This window comes from Lathamus discolor, chromosome 1 (assembly GCF_037157495.1).
Source record: "Lathamus discolor isolate bLatDis1 chromosome 1, bLatDis1.hap1, whole genome shotgun sequence".
Taxonomy (NCBI): domain Eukaryota; kingdom Metazoa; phylum Chordata; class Aves; order Psittaciformes; family Psittacidae; genus Lathamus; species Lathamus discolor.
In genome coordinates this window covers 22,437,345-22,456,371 of record NC_088884.1, presented here as the reverse complement: position 1 = coordinate 22,456,371, position 19,027 = coordinate 22,437,345, and the positions used below count along the sequence as shown (strand labels likewise).

General features: G+C 40.0%; 1 protein-coding gene across 4 annotated transcripts in view; it reads right to left on the bottom strand.

The window, feature by feature from the left end:
• Positions 1 to 1,250: 1,250 nt before the first annotated feature.
• PLXNB2 (plexin B2) overlaps positions 1,251 to 19,027 on the bottom strand; it is a 254,236-nt gene continuing 236,459 nt past the window's right edge. For all 4 annotated transcript variants that reach the window (XM_065665050.1, XM_065665052.1, XM_065665057.1 and 1 more), the window contains 9 exons: positions 18,271 to 18,371; positions 17,294 to 17,378; positions 11,688 to 11,842; positions 10,246 to 10,406; positions 9,532 to 9,679; positions 8,966 to 9,030; positions 8,164 to 8,239; positions 6,118 to 6,192; positions 1,251 to 3,143 (listed from right to left, as the gene is read on the bottom strand). In XM_065665050.1, coding sequence (XP_065521122.1) covers positions 3,039 to 3,143; positions 6,118 to 6,192; positions 8,164 to 8,239; positions 8,966 to 9,030; positions 9,532 to 9,679; positions 10,246 to 10,406; positions 11,688 to 11,842; positions 17,294 to 17,378; positions 18,271 to 18,371 — 971 coding nt within the window. In that variant the 3' untranslated portion in view covers positions 1,251 to 3,038. The remainder of the gene's footprint in view (positions 3,144 to 6,117; positions 6,193 to 8,163; positions 8,240 to 8,965; positions 9,031 to 9,531; positions 9,680 to 10,245; positions 10,407 to 11,687; positions 11,843 to 17,293; positions 17,379 to 18,270; positions 18,372 to 19,027) is intronic.

Genomic DNA, 19,027 nt, shown 5'->3' with positions numbered 1-19,027 from the left:
AAGAGTAAACTCCTGGCCAGAGGCAAAAAAACCCAAATTTCTCTTCAGCTGCATGAGTTGCTCCACATTAGGCAAGTGGGGACATCATCTGAGATACCTACGTGCTTGTTTGCTGGTGAGGAGACAAGCAAACCCTTTGGAGAGGCTACAGTGAGCAGCGGAACTCAGACTTCCTGGTGGTGGTTGACAGCCTGCACCCATCTCTGAACGGCGGCTGGGAGATGTCCAGTCAGGGGAGTTTTGTTCATAGGTGCTGCTATGGAGTACAGTGGCTCCCATTATGCAGAGGGAAGGTTCTTGTGCTCAAAGAAGTGCCCCATAGAGGGGTTGCAGTAGGGATGAAAAGGAGGGAGACCCCCAGTGGGCTTCTTTCTTTTATCTTGCAGATGAACCAGATGGCAGGAGCAGCAGAAACCAAAGGAGGAGCATGAAGCCTTTAAGAATCAGATTGCTAAAACACAGGGAAAATTGAAGCCAAAAACCTGGCCTGGACAAAACCGAGCACCAGAATGGAAAAGCAAGCACTGGAGGAGCTTAGCCAAAAGGGGAAAGAATAAAGCAAACCAGCTCAGTTCTTCAATTCAAATTCCAATTCTGTGCTTTCAGGAGAGGAGTCTTAGAGAAACTGAAGAACTGGCATTGTCTCCTTTGTAGCTGCAGCTGCTCACAGTCACTGCCTCCATGTTCCCAAACACAGGCAGTGCCAAAAGCCTGCCAATTTCCCAGGATGTAGAAAAAGAGCACCCCAGAGTGACCATCACGAACTCACGCATGCCAGGAGGCACACATGCTTGTCTAACAGGTAAGAAAGGTTCTGCTGCAGTACGCACAGCCCACGGCAGCTCATTATCGCCCGCAGCTGCTCTGCATCGAGTCACTGATGGTGGTGGACATGTAATGTTCCCGCTGAAAGCCCTACTTGCTCAAGCAGGGCTTTCTGATCTCTCTGGAGAGGTGCTGCTGAGCCTGCGTATTAAGAGGGTTTCAGGTCCCAAGACGGATTTATCAGGCAAGAAGCCCTTGCTACAGGATGTTGCACTACACGCTCTTCTCAAGAGTACTCTCATTTTTCAGAGCAAATGCCCATAGAAAGGGCATGATGTCAGGCATACCATCTGCAGGATGCGCTGTGCTCCTCCATTACCAACCGCAGACTGACAGACGCTGCTGCTCTATCACCCCTGGAGGAAGCATTACAAACCCCTTTCAGCACCAACCCCCCAGTTTCAGTAAGGATCCATGACACGTGGTGCAAAAAAACAACATTGTATTTGATTTACAATTAACAGGCTTTACAAATAATGACAGAGAAACAGATTAGCCATGAAATTAGGATGCCTTTGCTGATGAAGGAGTAGCTGGCAAAGCACCTTTATGCAGAAGTCATGTACCTCAGTCCTAAACAGTGTAAAATAACTTACAGCCCAGGCAGGGTCAGGAATGGTTATACACAAATAACAAAGAGTTGAGTACAAAACGAACCAAGAAACCCCTCCCAGCCAACTGGGCAGGAAACCAGCTCTGGTGAGGCTTGACTGCTGGAAACTGAAGGAAAGGCCCACTGACAAGTACTAGGAAATTGTCAAAAGGGTGGGGGGAGATATATCACAAACAGTAAAAGCCACTGTGTGACAACCTACCGGGCAGGGAGAGCGGGCAGCAGACACTGCGTCAGCTTGCTGAGAATCAGCAGAGTCCGGGCGCTTGGCAGGACAGTGAACGAAGGAGTACAGATGGCAGCGCTTCATTAAAATGCTACGTTACTGCCAAAGACTTGCGAGACAAAGAGGAATAAAGTTCTCTGATGTGCAATACAGCAATTTAAGAAGACGTACCTAACCTTTTGATTTGTACGGAGCTTACCTCTATTGTAAACACACACTTCCTGACAAGTTATTTCAGTTTTCTTTGCTATGGGTCATGGTGTGTATTCAATCAAATGCAGCATTCCAAGGCTCAAAACTGACTGAGTGGTTTCCAATAGACGGGTATATGATTTTTCCAATATCATACTAGTATTTTACATCACAAATACAATAAGAACAAGTGATGGTATTCCTAGGACAGTTCCAAGATTCAAATTAAAAAATCATCAGAACCATTCTAAAATAAGATATGATACATAATCGAATCATGTTAAACAGCACACTCTCGGCAAGCAGCTAATTACAAGCATTCTGCTGGTCATGTTTTTCACACAAAAGTCATTCAATAGCACATAAATATTTCTTTTCTGATTTGCTTCTTTTTACAAAACCATTCATCAGATTCACAGAATTAGTACAAGTAAGGCACATTAGCATATATCATAAAACTCACAATAATAACAAAGAGTTGTAAAGTTTTAAGGACTAATTCCTTCTTTGCAGTGATTTCTGAACTGCACGAGGCTTTATCAGTAGAACCCTCCTACACTGACATTACTCTTATTTCCGTCACAGCCAGCCGTGGTGGATGCAATACTGTGCATCACCATGGACATAAATAATTAATTTAAAGAACTGTGTGTGACAGCAAATCCCATTTTCAGATCTTGCAGAGAAATCTGACACATTCAGGATGTTCATTATGAGCACAGACTAAGTTTTAGAGCTATATGGAAGTCAATTTCCAGTTATCAAAATAAAAGGGGATATTGCATGGGTCTCTGAGAATGTTATTGTTTTCCTAGTACAAATATTGCTTAACCTAGAAAGGATGTTATAGTATTGAATTTACTTGCATAATGAATCCTAAATGCTGATGTCTCAGATTCTACTAAATTAAATGAACTATAGGGTTTCCTTCTTCCACCCCCACCCTGCCCCCAACCAAAGGACTCTCTGTCCCACAGAAGATTCATTTACACACGACACAGCTTTTAATTAGAAGCATAATTTACAGTAAAAATTCTTTACATTACACCTCTGCTATCAAAAAAACATGAAATCTTTCATTTAAAGTTGTAATTATACATTAAAAAATAGAACACTATTTCCTTAACAGGAAGAATGAATTTGAACATCTTCAGATCAGATTTCTTTATTGCGGCTTTTGAGTCAAAGGTCAGTCACTTTATTCTCTAATGCAGCTGCTATTTGCTGTAAACGGAAGGCAAGCTGCATTTTTTGTGCAGCTGGATCCTCTTCAAGTGCATTTATAATCTGAAAGAAATAAACACAGAATGTTTAGAATCATTTAGCTTAAAATATATGACAGTTCCTGGACCCAGCGTTTGATACTGCGTAGGTTGTAAAGAGTCTTTTGCATCGACTCTATACCAAAGATAAGTCCATCTAGGAGCTCCCATGTTCTATTTTTACACAAAGGCAATAAAAATGATTGTCTCCATTACTTTCTCTAAGTTGTTGTAATGTTTCCCCTTATGCTGGGATCCAAGCAAATTAATATGTAGGACTTTATCTTGTGAAATATTACATTCCAAGATGGAATATTATAGCTATTTATCTTTATAAATAATCTTTATCTTTTATATCTTTATAATCCTTTATATATATATATATCTTATATTTTTATAATCTTTTATCCTTTATAAATATCTTTATAGCTATTTCAGAAACAGTGCCTTTGCTTACAGTGCACCCTACAACACTTAAGGGTCATTTACCAGCAGTAATTAAGCCCCATCCCCATGAGCTTTGGTTTTGAGAAGCTCCTGGGTGGTCCATGCACAGGCATGAGGTAGGGCAACGCAAAATCTCTTGTGTCTGTAGGCACGAGGAAGACAACAGCCTGGCCACAGCATCAGGGAGCTGCCGTTTAGCTCTCACCGAGAAATGCCATGGCTCTGGCCCAGCACCACATAACTCGGGAAGCAAAGAGCTCATCAGAGGAGCTCCCCAGCATCCCACACGCTGCCCCTGCTCTACAGAATATATATAGGAAGGTATGACTTGAAGACACCAGGGATTTGAAAACAAGAGCTAGAAAAGGTCAACTGTTATGAGAAGGCTTTTCTTCAAATAGAGTTTTTCAGGGCTTCTCAAGATCAAATTTCAAAGGTTTCAAAAGGTTTTCATTTCTGCCATCCTTTAGGAAAACTCTTCCACCAACTATTAGATTTCTCCACTAGAAGAATGTGTTACATGACAAAACTGTTCCTTCTCTAGGACTGGCTTTATGAATAGAATTCAGACACTCTAATCAAGCAGAAACCTTTAGCTTCTGTTTAAATACTATATCAACTTGCAAGTACAAAAACTGCAGAAATAGAGTTTGCCTGTCACTACCTGCGGTTCTTACTACTGCTTGCACATCATTGACAATGGAGATTAATGCAGTCACTATCAATCTAGCCAAGAATTTCATTTTGAAAGGCTGGTATAGCATTTGAGTTTCAAACAGTGAAGCAGATTTGTTTGGAAATAATTGTTTTAATGGATCTGGTTTTAAAGTGTGAAAACATTTTTACAAGACAGAGTTAATAAATACTTATTACTGTATTTAAATTGGGCCTAATTTAATTTGATATTGTTCCCTTAATTTAAACAATTACATCTAGCTATAACTCCTCAAATCTAGAATAAATAATTCATGATTATCTCTGCTGGTGAATATATCCTTCATATAAATGTGGACAATTAGAATGTACCCACTTAGTCACTGTCAAGCCCTGCAGAGATACAGAAGGTACAGCGCATGCTGGGAACCACTGCGTCAGTAATAAAGACAAGGGCAGCTGCAAAATGTTCCAATTTATGCAAATTAAAACATTTTCATGGAAAATAAATAAGCTCCATTAATTTTACTGAATGGTTCTTGACAGATTATCTCCATAACTCTGAATTAGCAGCCTTTTCATCAGATGCACCTTGTTGTTACACAGTGATGTATGCAGAAGCAAGAGCTGTAGCCACACACTGGGATTTGCTGTCTGCCACTGTTGGAGTTCCACAGACTGGTGAAGTTCCACCTGACCATGCCACCAAATGTGAAGACATGAGGGGAAGCAGGGACACAGGAGTGTGGAAGAATCAGGGCTTTATGGTTCAATCCTCATCCGGGGTGGCTGTGGGTGTCTGTAAGAGGTCAGGCCACGGATCCATTTAGGAAGGTGTTGAAAGCCAGCTTGGTTGGTGCTGGGGATGAGGAATCCAATGCCACCAGGCTGGCCTGCATTCCTCTGGCTGCTTCCCCTCCCAACCCTTGTTGCAAGACTTCTCAGAGTAATTTGATTTTCCCTGCTTACATCTGCTTAAATGCTGCAACAGGCTGGCTGCTCCCGTACAAAGCAGCTGCAGTGAAGCTGAGGATGAGACTCACTGACTTCAGTGCTAAGCATGAGTGAAAACATGAACTGTGCTGAGGTGCAAGACAAACCAAAGAGAGCTCACATGTGCTGTACTCCTTTTTTATTCAGCATCTGTTCTTGGTTGATTTAATTCTGAGAGTTTTTTTGAGGCATTCATTTCCATGGAAACCTTTGAATAAAAGTTTCCTTCTCTCTTTTTGTTTTCAGATTAAGTTTGGAGAGCCCATAGCCACAGCCCAGCTATACTGGGAATTTCTTTGTCCCCCTTTCTACAGGGTGTGAAAAGACAGAGAAACATTTTGGACTGAATTCTTTTGAATTAGGCTATATTCAACAGTTACTCTACTTTGGCTTACCTGGGGCAGGGACTTCATTAGGCACAGCAAAATGGGGACAGGAGCATGCATGGGAGTTTCAAGTGCATCTTAACTAATAAGAAAGGCATGGCCCCATTGCTACAAGCAAAACAAGGTTAATGGACTGTTCCTAATAAAAAAACCCCACTGGCTTGAAACCTGATACAGCTCTTACGACTGCTTTTTGCTCAGTGACATTCTTATATCCTAATTCTTAGGAATTAGAACTGTAGATCTGAGGAGAAATGATTTTTAAATCTATTTCTCTTTCAGATCTCATTAAACTCTCACTACCAAAACCAAAGAGCCCATAATGAGATTCTTTCTTTATAAAAGCATACCCTTGACCAGTGTAATTGCGAAGCAAGGTGAATAACTGCAAAGTTAGAGCTTTCTGCTCAGCATTGCTTCTGCCCAATTATCCAGGGAATTCCAGAAGTTGTTCTTTTAGACAGATGCTGTAACTTTTAACATTGATATTAAAAAGTGAAAACAAGAGCCACAACTTACCTCATCATAGTATTTGTTAGTATACTGGTAGAGTTGGTGTAGAGCCACCAGCGTATTTAAGGAATCGGTATGTGCCTGTTAAACACAAGCAGGAAGCAAACGTGTCAAAATGTGATCACAGGCAGCTGAAAGCTATGCACATCCACATCTGTTGGAATCACTTTACAAGATTTCCAAATGCAAGCTCTGCATCGTGTAACTTTTGTTCAGTGACAGCTGGGGCAGGAAAAAGGGGTGAGAAAACTTTTGTTCGGTGATTTTTAGATCAAGATTTTCCCACTGGTCTTTTTCCACTGAAGGTGGAAAATAGTTTGAGCTCGGAATGGTAAACCACAGACTACAGCCTAAACATCTGTTGACAACATGGGTATGTATAACTAAAGCATTTACTCAGCACAGTCTACATACTGTTGAGATGTTAAGCACTGTTTCTGTCACTGTCATGGCTGTTTGAAATTCTTTCTCCATCTCTTTTTACCTCTTTGAAACTATTCACGCTTCACTACAGCAAAGGTACAACTCATCAAGATCTTAAGCACACGTATGTTTGGAAAAAGCCATCTGAATCATGAAGATGGGAAGGGATGGGGGATAGAGAGAGATAGAGAGAAAAAGGACTAGAAATGAATCAGGAAATAACCCTTCCATTACCTCTTCTTCTCTCTCCCCCAGACATTTAACTTAATTAGTGAATGTGTTCTACCTAACAGATGTTTTTCATTCACAAGTATAGGACTTCAGTCTTTAGCTATGCCTTTAGTCTTTTAAGTTAGCTAGGAAAATGAAGAATTGCAAAATATCGCTACTGGCATAAATGATTATCCAAGGCATAAGGCAGCAGAGAATCATCCATCTTCCCTTGCTCTGTACAAGTCACTTCTAGAACTGGCCAAGATTTGCAATGTTCGATCACTCCTTCCATATTCATTTTATCATAATAATAACGTAAGTAGAAAGGATCAGCATGTTCTGCTAATGTTAAAACATTCAATTGAATTTACTTTTAATCACCAAATGTTTTAATTTTACATACTTCTCAATTTGTGTAATGAATAAAGTGAACTGGAAAATTAAATGCCACTGCAGATGAGTTTTGTAGTGAATGACTGAAAATAGAAATGCTCTCATGAGGACGTTGATCTGCAAAATTGTTGGGTCGTAATTGCACTGACAAAAAAAAACCCACAAAGAATTCCCAAAACATCCTCCTTATGCTAGAACTCTTCAACTAAATTAAGCAAATAAGCAACCCAGCCAGTAATACTCTGTTTCTTCACTCAGACTAAACATCTTTTCAGACTGGTGCAGCACTGTCCTGGTTCTCCAAGTTAAACTGAGTGCTTCAAAGGCACGAGCCTGCTCTAAGCTGAACTGTTGCACAGACAGGCTCTTTCAAGATCGAAGCAGGGTTTGTAGTCTCTTTTCTCCACCAGTCTCCAACCAGAGTCCCCAGTTAGCAACCACCCCCCTCTGCTCTTCTCCATGAGAGGTAACCCCCAATAACCTGTAAGGCAAAAAGAGTGTCACTGAGTGAGCACATGGTGAGCTTCTCACATGCAGTGTGAAGCAGAAGTATTGCCCTTGTGTAGGCATCTCTAAGACAGATAGGCTGTACTTAACGTATGTGCCTCCTCTTTCATTTCTGGAACCTATTTCTTGCTGGGGTAGCACTGTGAACTCAGTCATTACTTGTTATCAGTATGATCGATGCTAAAATCCTCTATATGCTGGGGAGAGAAAAAGCAATTCAAAAGTGCAGTAAGTTTTCCACAATGGATGTGAAAAAATCCAAACATTTTGCTCTGGCACCTACATCATCCAGACAGATTAGTGACAATAACTACTCTGGGTTCCAGTCAGCAGTCAACATTCCAAATGGCTGAAAGGCATGACTACACTTAACAGGACAATTTCAGAGCATGAAATAACTCTTGTGATGTTTGCACATACAAGAAACCCACTTGTTGAGTTAGGAAGAAAAGACAAAGAAAAATAGTGCTACACTTGGCTCCAATTTCAGGACAAGAAAATGGAATTGACTCTTACCCTAGAAATCTCTGCTAGATGGGTATTCATGTCTTGGTCACTCACTGGCACCATCTGACGAATACCTTTGTAATAACTGCAACAGATGAAAACAGACTTTCAATAGGTGACATACATTGTGTTTTCTGCTAATTCTGTCTTTCAATTTTGCAGTTATTTTAAACATGCTTCCTACTAATGCAGGAGATGCTTTGTCACAACAGACCAGTGATTCCTGTAGCAAACCTGCCTTCCACAGTCATTACTGCCTTCAAAGCAGAGGCAAATCACACCTGATTGTACAGGGCCATACCATAGGAAAGAAATCTATTTATAGGTGCAGCCATAGATTATTTTAGGTCTTCAGAGTTTGGAAGTTATTAGCTAGCAAGAGTTTTGTCCTGTGGCAGATCTTCCGTGGAATTCACAGAATTCCCAATTACAAAATGAATAAAGTCAGAGATGGAACAGAACAAATGTGTTTGTGAAAATGTGGTCAGGATTTGATCTCTACTGCGTTACAGAGGTGCAGCTTTGGTTAGAGAGATCGTATGGGTAACAACCACCACTGCACAAAACAATATCATATTTTCACCTGAAAAAATCTACTTATCTGTCTGCAGAGACACGAACACACACTGGGTCATAACAGCACTCCACTTCATCCCCACCAACGCCACCACCAGTGGAAAACTTTGACACTTGGGTGTAAAACTCTAAACACTACACAGTTGACTTTGACTACCTCAGTGGTTTCTTTTGCTCTTACGCCGGCCTAAAGCCCTATAAACTTCAAATAAGCAGGAAAAGAGTCCATACTCACTCTTCCACCATCTTCTTATAGTTTGAGATTTCTTTTGCGTAAAGTAACTTATTACTTGGAGAATCCTGAAAAATTTATAACAGAGAGAAACTTGATTGATTTAAGAACATCTATAGGAAGCAAAAGAAAGCCAAGAACTTAAGATCAAGCCTTTATATTTACGTGTACTTCAGCTTTACAGATAGTAACACTTGATGGTTATTAACATTGGTGGGACCATGTGTTCTGAAATGATGAAGTTGACACACATCATTACTATTGAATTTTACAAATATTCAATGCAACACGATACTAAATTATAGATGGACATGAAATAATCAGCTCGTAAACTTGCTTTTTACAAAAGCAGTTGCTATTTTCTCCCTTTTATTAATACCAATTGGCAGACTACTCAGTAACACTGACACGTTCACCAATCTGCTAAGTGGTGAAATGCTAACTTCATTATAAAACTAAAAAGAAATGATCAAGGTTGTATCTCCTCAGAGAATGGGTATTGTCTATGAGGATGCCCTTTCTCTTGTCAGGCATGAATGTAGTCAGGATGTAGAATGCAAATCACTTACTCTGCTTAATTTGTGCTCTGTTCTTGTGCAAGCATCCATGAAAGTCTGTGCAATGACTGACAAGGAAGCATCAACTACTTCATGAACGTGAACATCAAAGATGAAATGGGGATTTTTCAGTATGTTTACCCAGAATCTAAGAGGCAGGCTGCAAAGCAAGGAAAAGATAAATAATCCTTTTTATACAACAAATGTTTTACAAAAAGTGAATCACATGAAATTAAGTACGGGTTTTGCATTTTGATCTCCTCACAATAGTGAAGCTTAATGCTGTATTTCAACATTTATACGAGCTATCTGTTGTCTGGCTTCCATGTCTGAAAACCAAGTCATTACATCTCTCAAGAATCTCAAGTTCCCCCGAACAGCAAGAGAAGATGTCTGCATGGTTAGAGAAACTACCTGAGCATGATTTTATTAGATTTTGTGCTTTGACAAGTAAATCTAGTCCCATTTGCCTCTTGCTTTCCTCTTCTCTAAGAAAAGACATGAAGTGAAGTGTTCAATCTGCACTGACAACCTCATATGTTTCATTTTTACATCTTCTAGGCTTACAGGGAATCCTCTGGATCATATAAACATATTATCTCAATTAATATGATTCTGAGAATTAGAAATGAAGTTTACTTGTTTTGTGGCAAGAGTGCCAGTACATAGTTGGAAATTACACTCTCATTTCTCTTCAGTGCAGGTATTACTCTGTTCACACCGTACCTGTTTGTTTTCCAGATGTGAATGGTATCTTCATCCTTGATGTCATGTTTTTCTGCTTGCTCATCAAGAAAGTCAAAGAAGTATTTCACAGCTGGTGGCACCACGTGGTTTGAGTTGAGCACGCTATGAAAGAAGTTATCTACAAACTGCTGAAGTGTCCCCTAAAAGCAAATTTTAAAAAATCTATTAGATTTGTGCTACAACTGCACTCAGTGCCATCCTCCACTCTTATTTCTATTGACACTAACATCCACTTGCAGTCACTGATGGCCTCCATCCTGAGTGCTAAGGGTACCGGGTGACAAAAACCAAGCAACTTCTTAGAATAGTGACCTTCTAGAGAGCCATTTTATGTTCTAACCTGAAAGGCTGCAACTTCACCAACTATTCCACAGTTTGCAAAGGTGTGCTTTGCGCTTGACAGAAGAAGCAGAAGCTGGTTGCTAAGCGTACAATATATTTACACTTCAGTGTTGCTGCACACATAAAATAACTGCTAGCTGGTTATTGATGGCTTTGCAGCTTCTCACATCCAGTGTCTCTGACTCTGGAACACCATTCAGTTTTTAGAAAGAGACCGAGAGGAAAAAGTACCATTGAGCATTTGTCTTTTTGTCAGCAAAAAGCAAAGACACATTGACAGTCCTTGAGATGTAGGGGTAGCTGTGGTCCCACCCATAACACCTCTGTACAAGTTAGTAAAGCTCCAGACTGGTAATAATCCATAAACTGGCTATTTGGAATAGAAAAGTGTCAGCTGCAAAGGAGTTATTAACAGAAGAGAGAGATGTAAGCATCTTGCTGTCTCTTTGTCCTGAGTCTATGTCATCTATGCGCTAACCTTGCTTTACATGCACTTTCAACCTTGGACAAACGGCCTTACCTGGAGCTAGACCACCCTGATTTTCATGAGGAGCCTGGCTTTAGGATCATTAAACTCATTATTCTAAATGATTTCTTCAAGGAGGAATGCTTTGCACAGTTATTTTGCTTGTGACCCATTCTGCAATATAAGCACTAAAAACACTCTGAAAAGACTATCTGAAAACATTTCTAGTTTTCTAGGTTATCCTGTAGCATTGGTCACACACAAGCACAGAGAAATATAATACTGTAGCAGTTTATAAAGCATTTGGCTTGAAAGAAAACCCTACAAAATATTATCTAATCAGTGGCACAGAGGAGAATATTCATCTTTGTATTACAAGAAAAATCCTTATTTAATGATCACAGTTCTCAACTCTGATGAGGAGTTAAACTTTATCTCTTTCCCAGGAGTGTTCTTCAGAGCATATTAATCACTCGAAGCCCTGAACACCAGACTGTGTGCACACAACATTCAAAACTGCAGGCAAAACCATGACTAACAGTTGCATCATTTCTTTCAGCTGTACCTCAAAATTTATAGAGGTAAGGTACAACATGGCACATCTGAGCCCTACCTTCACAGAAAGAAGTCGGGTCAGGTAGATTTCTGTAATAGCTTTGGTCCTTTCTTTTTCCTTCACGCTGCCCCGCTTTGATTTACCTTCATCTATTTCATCTACTGGCCGCACCAGATGCCAGACCTTATTTTCATCTTCCAGGAGTGCATGCCCTAGAAAGAGTAATTGCAGTAATTACAAAAAACACCCCAAAGCCAAAGCAGCAACACAAAAATAATCATATCCATAAGTACATGTACGATCTTTGTTTCCTGTCCTTAACATACCTGTCCTCTTGCCAAGAGCGTCTAGGTTACTCTGTTCCTGTTCAACCCATACAACTGAAGTGCTAAATGTTCAATAATACATAAGCTGAAAAGCTTGCTTTTGTCAAGAGCAAAGGGAGAGGAAGGAACCACACAGTAAGGAAACCCATGTTCACTTATGTATGCACACTGTGTGCATTCTGAGGTCCACACACTGAAGTACTTTGCCGCTTTGTGAATTCCTGGGGACATGATCAAGTTACAGAAACTCAGACAGGTCTGACCCAGTAGTCACCACAGAAAGAGGAATTGCAGCTACTCCAGGTACAAGGCAAGATATTGTTGTAGCAGCTCTGGTGAATCTGGCAGTGGCAATTTTAAAAATTGATGATATCAACTTTTTTTTTTCAATAGGTATCACTATTGCAGTTTGCGTTTTTACCCTGATTGCTGAGTTCAGTTAGGGTACCTCAGTTCAAACCTGTCTTTATCAGCATCTCTCGATTTTTTTTAGCTGAAAGGAGGGAAAATGCAGCTTTTAGCTGAGAGGGTGTGAATGCCAACAGACAGAGGTAATGACTGAAGGAAATTCATAACCATTCTAATAAGATTTAAAAGAATGTGTTTGTCAGTACTCATAGCTTAAACCAGAGAAAGAGACTCACATCAAGTCTGTTAACACAAGCAGAAACAGGAGTAAGCACCTGGATGCTAATGACAGCTCATCTGGTTAGTTTTGGCTTGCAAAAGATATCCCTTGAAAAAGATTTTGTGTCACAAACTTAGATTCAGTTCCCCTGGTTTTGCTTTATTCTTCCTCTGGTTTCCGAATTTTTATATCTACTTGGCATAGTCCCTAAAATTGATGGTGCTTTTCCAGTGGAAGTTACTGAATCGGTGCATTTAAAATCATTGACATCTTAAAAATGTTAAAGTTACTTTTTTCCATAAAAATTGTGATTCAGCCCAGCCCTATTGCATGAATTATTTTGCATTACTGCTAAGTTTCATGCTTTAATATACATACCTAATGTAACTGAATCCCAGTTACAACACAGATAGCAGTTTCCAGTTGCATAAATTTTGTCCTTTCAAATGTTTGGCCATAGTAGTTTATTAACTGACTCCCTCAGCAGCTACATTAAATTTACGAGCTTTCATATATATTCAATATTTTACATCACAGAGGAAAACAACATTTCTGTGTCATCTGGCTGAGCCAACACTTCTGCCTGAATCTACTTTATATATACTCATGAAAGACATTAGTTATGCAGCCTTCCAGGGCCTTTACTTCTTTTTAACTAGGTAGGGAAGAAGGAAGAAAATCCCACATTAAATCATATTGCCCCCCTGAGAGGCCTTAATTTGACCTGGAAGTTCATGTGAACAAAGCAGGAAAGAAATCAAAGCTATCACTTTATTCTGAAGCAGATGCGATCTTGCGATCGATACCATTAACAACCATCATCTGCCAGTACAGTAAGAACCACTGCTGGGCCTGAAGTCTGGAATTTCTTTTGCAATGCCTATTATTTACTTTTGTAAACTAACAGATCAAATCATGCAGTTAAAGCAGAAACTATTTTCCAGCCTTATGTCAGTCGCTTGGGATACTTCTGCTTCCTCATTTGATTCAAAGGAATTTACTCTGTCTTTGCCCTCATGATGGTATATGGCCCAGTTTAACTTTGGAAAGAAGAGAAACAACCAAAGGGGTTTCTGGTGAGATTACTGGCCCTGACGTGCAGGTTAATTTGGCCCGTGTTTGTTTAGCAACAACAGAATTGGCTACTAGTGAAATAGTAGCTATTTCACAGGAAAGTAGGGATTACGTGACTACAGTTTGACCAGATGAACTGCAACACAAAGATCCCACTTCATTGCTAAAAATAGCAGGAAGAATGAGGAAGATAAATTCAGGCCATGGGGTAACAAACCATGTCAGCAGTATGGTTGCTAGGAGGAAATAACATTTCTGTGGGATAATATTTTCCCCAATGGAAAACTAGGAGGTAAAGAAAATAAAAGATAGGGGAAAACACCTCATTTTATTGCCGTAGCCACATTATGTGTCAGGCTGTAAGTGGGGAGAAGACTGTGCCTGCTGGGTCAAAGCTTCACCCCAAACTCTTTGTCTTAGTCGTTGGGCATTCTTTGGCCAATCTAAAATAATGCTCTGTACGTACATTAATGCCAAATATTGACTGCGCTGATGAGTTACAGTGGCATGAACCACGATGTGAACATGACAGAGGCAAGCGAGATGGTGACAGGCAACACAGCCCCTTTCCCCTTGTGTAGCCTGCAGGAAAATAGCTTCCTTCCAGCCTCCTCCCGCTCTGTGAATATCCTGCTCCATGGAGGTGAAAGAAGGGCTGCCCTACCTGGATCTGCTGAGCAGTATTTCTGATCTGCAACCCTCTCTCTATTTTTATTCAAAATTTAGAAAGGAAAATGAACCCCACCAACAGAGGAAAAGCCCCGAATAACAGAGTGTGTTGTCTTGGCTTATAGTTCAGCACAGAAATACCAGTATGAAATCTTTGAAATCATTCTCCATCTTGATACGAATTAGTAATTGCATTTATTATCTCCAGAAGTAAAAGATGCTGCATTTAATTTGCCACAACCTCCAGCTTCTTCCTGTTAGAAGCTGGGAATCAAAAGCAGCACGGAAGCAATGCCAGGTTTTAGAGCAACATCTCTGAACATGGTTTTACATTTTCACTCTATGCAAAGCCTAGTACTTTGGCAGACAGTCAATGCCTTTAGCTGACACTTCTCAATGCAAAAGGTGCAAGTTAATAAAAGACTGAATTAAAAGGAAAACCACTTCATCACAAGCCTCATTCATAGAGCTGGGATAGGATTTCTGTTTATTCCAACCCTGTAAATCCCTGTGTCATATAAATGTGTGTGTGTGGGAGGGGAACCCACTGATCCTCTCCTCTCCCTTTTATACACATAGCATCTCACACATCACTGTCATTGCAAGCTCTTGCTTTGCATTAGCTTTGTAACATTTCATAGCTTTCAAAAGAACAACTTGGCACCAGATAGCTCTGAGGACCCTTTGGCGCTAAAGAAAATGGGCACAAACCACTGTATTCCCAAATTTGTACACTACCATGGTGCAAGAGAATGGAGAAGAAACACGGTGGAAGATGTCTTCACTCCATACTTTGGGATCTGAATTCTCTGCAGATTTTTCTCTCATGTACAAAAGCCTCATATGACAGCACTGTCACCAGAAACCTGCTTTTCCTTTACAATTTGGTATAGTACATGTGTAACTAAGGAGTTCAGCATGGAGTAGAGATCATATATGTTCAAAGAGCTTCCTTGTACTGAATCATAGCTAAAGATATAATTGTAGATAAGAAGGAGAGAAAAAGAAAATCCAACAGAAAAAAAAATAAAACTACATGGTCTGGTCCTCTACTGCCTGCCACGAGGGTTGAGAGGTGGAGAGGATGAAGACTGGGTTCCAGAATGAGAGACTGAACACCACTGAGTGCTAACAAAGCAAAGCAAGCTAAGCACACCACCGGGCTCCATTTATGGTCCATTCATTCCGGGTGGAGGCAACTGCTACCTCAGAGTTATCTCAGCAATCAGTGCAAGCAAATTGAACAGGGACTAGGAATCAGCTCCTTGCCTAGCTGCACTTCACTGCCCTCTATATTAAGTTGGATGGCTTTGTAAATTAACTTGCTGGGTTGGCAAGTGCTCTGACAGAGTAGTCACCACTTGGCCAACTGTGGCAGGCACTTGCAGTAAGGGGTGAGAAGATAGCAGCAGCCCAGCTCTCTCAGTTTGTCTTCACAGGAGAGGTGCTCCGGCCCTCTGATCATCTTCGTGGCCCTCCTCTGAATTCACTCAAGCAGGTCCACATCCCTCTTGTGCTGGGGGCCCCAAAGCTGGATGCGGCACTCTAGGTGGGGTCTCATATCAGAGTAGAGGGGGAGAATCACCTCCCTTGACCTGCTGGTCATGAAATGGAAGTCTGCATATTTTTGTTAAATAATGATATATATAGGTCAGAGCTATCGGCTGAGCCTCATCTTCCTGAAAAATGTACATTTCTGGCATATTATGTTCAACCTATTTGACTGCCCAACCCTTGAAACCTATTTAATCTAAGATCAGTAAATCTGTTACAAAGAATTAAACTATTAGGTGAAGCAATGGCTTTTGGAATCAGTGTTAGACAGAAGAGCATATTAAATGAGTTCATAGAAGGAAGAATGATCTCAACAATTATTGTTCCATAAATCTAACTTCCACTTCTTGTAAAATAACAGAAGATAAGGATAAAAAACCTTCGAGAAACTTAACATTTGAAATGTAAAGGAAACACATGTGACAAAGACTATAAATTTGCAAGTAAATATTTCCATAAAAATCTGAGTGCATTTTAGGCTGTAATGGATATTGTGTCTCAAGAGATTCTGAGTAATTTGTCTAGGCAAAATATTAACATGTGAAAGTAAAAGCTTTGAAAGATGGGTTTCAAGCTAAGAAGTTGTCTTCTGTGTTGAGAAGTCCAGCATACTGTAGCAGACAGCGATACAAGAATTATGCGACAGCTGCATTAGTGATGGGAAAGAGAGGAAACATAAGGCAGTTCCTGATACTAACTTACAGTGGACTGCAAACCTCAAAAAGAACAAAGGAATTGTGGAAAACACTGCATCTAAAGAGGTAACGTATATAATGAATAAAGTCAACCAACAAACCCTGGAAAAAACAAGCTAGCATAGATAATGAAATACCACTCATAGAGAAGGAGACATAAAATATGAACGTACAGAGATGAGCTTGCAAGGCAGCAAAGCTGTAAGAAATACAATGAAAAAACCACATCATATCCCTTATGTCACAAAGAGGGGAGCTGGTCTCTACTGTGGTTGATCTAGAACACTGCATTCAATTCTCAGTCTAGTAAGAAGTGGAAGAAATTTGGAGAGAAAAGTAGGTATAGAAAGAAGAAAGGACAAAAGAGATAAAGCTTTAAAAAGATGAAATATACAGTTTGACTATAGATGTAGTGGGATTAAGAAATAAAATATACAAGGAAATATTTGCTATTAGCATTTGCTATTAAGTTGGGGAATGGACTCACAGCAATTATGGTTAAGGCCCCATTATTTAGGGCTGTTATAACGAAGACAAAGAAAACAATTGCACAGTGGGTAGCACACAACAAATAAGCTCCATATAGTCAGTCTGGTGGGGAATATCTACCTCCACAGATGTGCTCAATAAATGAGATCAGGACAGCAGTGTCACTCTCTCTGTGTGGGTTTTGACTTCTAGCCATTTGGGGACATAGGGAAGCCACAAGATACTTACTTTCCCCTGGGACATCTTGCTGATTATCCTCTGGCTGTTGGGAAATCCCCATTTTTGACAAAATGAGTGTGGCACCGTCTCGGACCTTTGAAAATACAAACACAGGGATGTTATTCCGTGTGTGCACTACTGAACCTCTTTCTTGAAATCTAACTGTGGTTTCTGTAATCTTTTGCAGGGAATCTAGACCTATGATTAATGCTGCCTTTCAAAGGCTTCTTGGGCAACCGGGTCTACAGTTCAGAACAAACTCACTCCCCCTTCTTTAATAAGAGATCCCATCAACACCTGTGAGATTACTGAAAATGCTAGAAGCATATCCAAGACATAAGTGGTTCCCCATCCAGTGTGGGTGCCCTTTGTACAAAGATGGAGTTTATCATAGAGAATCAGACCTGTCTGTTTTCTGAGGGAAAGCTAAATTACTTCAATGTGTCCTTATCCAGGTATCTGTTGTTAGAAAGCAATAAATAGCATACAAAGGGAAGATAAGTGGATTGCAAATGCTTGGTAGGGTGCACAGTATGAAACCTAAAACAGACGGTACAAAAACATCAACATCTGCTCTCCTGACTGGGCTGTTGAGCAAACCAGACCAACTCAAAATCTATTTAGCAGCAGAGCATGGACAAAGACAGTTATCAGGGGTAGGAAATGATAGAGAAGAGATGAATACAAGACCTAGCAAAAGGAGCTTTTGACTGCTCAAAGGGGAATTTGGATTTGGGACTGCCACGATGAGGAAACCGAAGTGCTAGCATTTAGGTGATGCGTTTCTGGTAAGACGTTTAGGCAGTATGTCTAGATCTAGCCTTTCATGCTCCCAAGCTTTTACTGCCTAGACCCAGAGCTAGGGCTTTTTTGTTGTTTTTGATTCTTTATGTAGCACAGAAGCTGCTCCAAAAACAAATAAAGATTTTTTTATTACTGGAGAACAGTTAACAGATGTGAACAATCGCTCTGAAACACCTCCTTACATTATAATGCATTAGTGTGTTGATACGTTTCCATCTGCCATCTCTTTGGGATGTTAAATCCAAGTCTGAGAGGATCTGTGCAGTAGAACCTGGACGCCACTCTAAGGGGTAATTAAAATGAGAAAAAAACAGTTTTTAACCATGTGCAAAAATAACTACACCAAGAATGTTTCAGTTAAAGAGACCCACTGATGCATTGCAGAAGATTAAAATAAGTAATTTGGCATGTACCATGAGGTGTGGTTTTTATTGCTTACTAGTTTGGTCTTTATTACAGAAGTTTGCATAAGGTAATCCTAACTATGCAAGAACTGCATCTTCTACTTTTAGATTAAGGGAGTAATAAGGATATTGCTAAACTTTTAATTGGAGCATTTATTATGAGATTATTAAACCTTTTAAGTTATGTCAATTTTTTTTTTTCTCAAGAAAAGAGTAATTTTGAAAGCCTTCAAGGAGGATGATGTTCAGAGGTTGGGTAGCTCATCATCCCCTGAAAGCGTAGCTTCTGTGAGTTATAATACCTTTGAATAACCATCATAAAGGCAAGTCAAAATCAGTACCAGTTTCTGAAATGGCATCATTACTTTTCCATCAGTTAATTGTTCATGCTGTCATTATCACATTAATTAGTACCTGAGATACTCTGTCAGACATGAATACATTTGTGCTAACAGTCATTAACAGGCTCTTTGCACGCTAATGACAGTATACCAAAACTTTAAGAGTCAGGAAAAAGAACTCCCTTAGAAAGCAT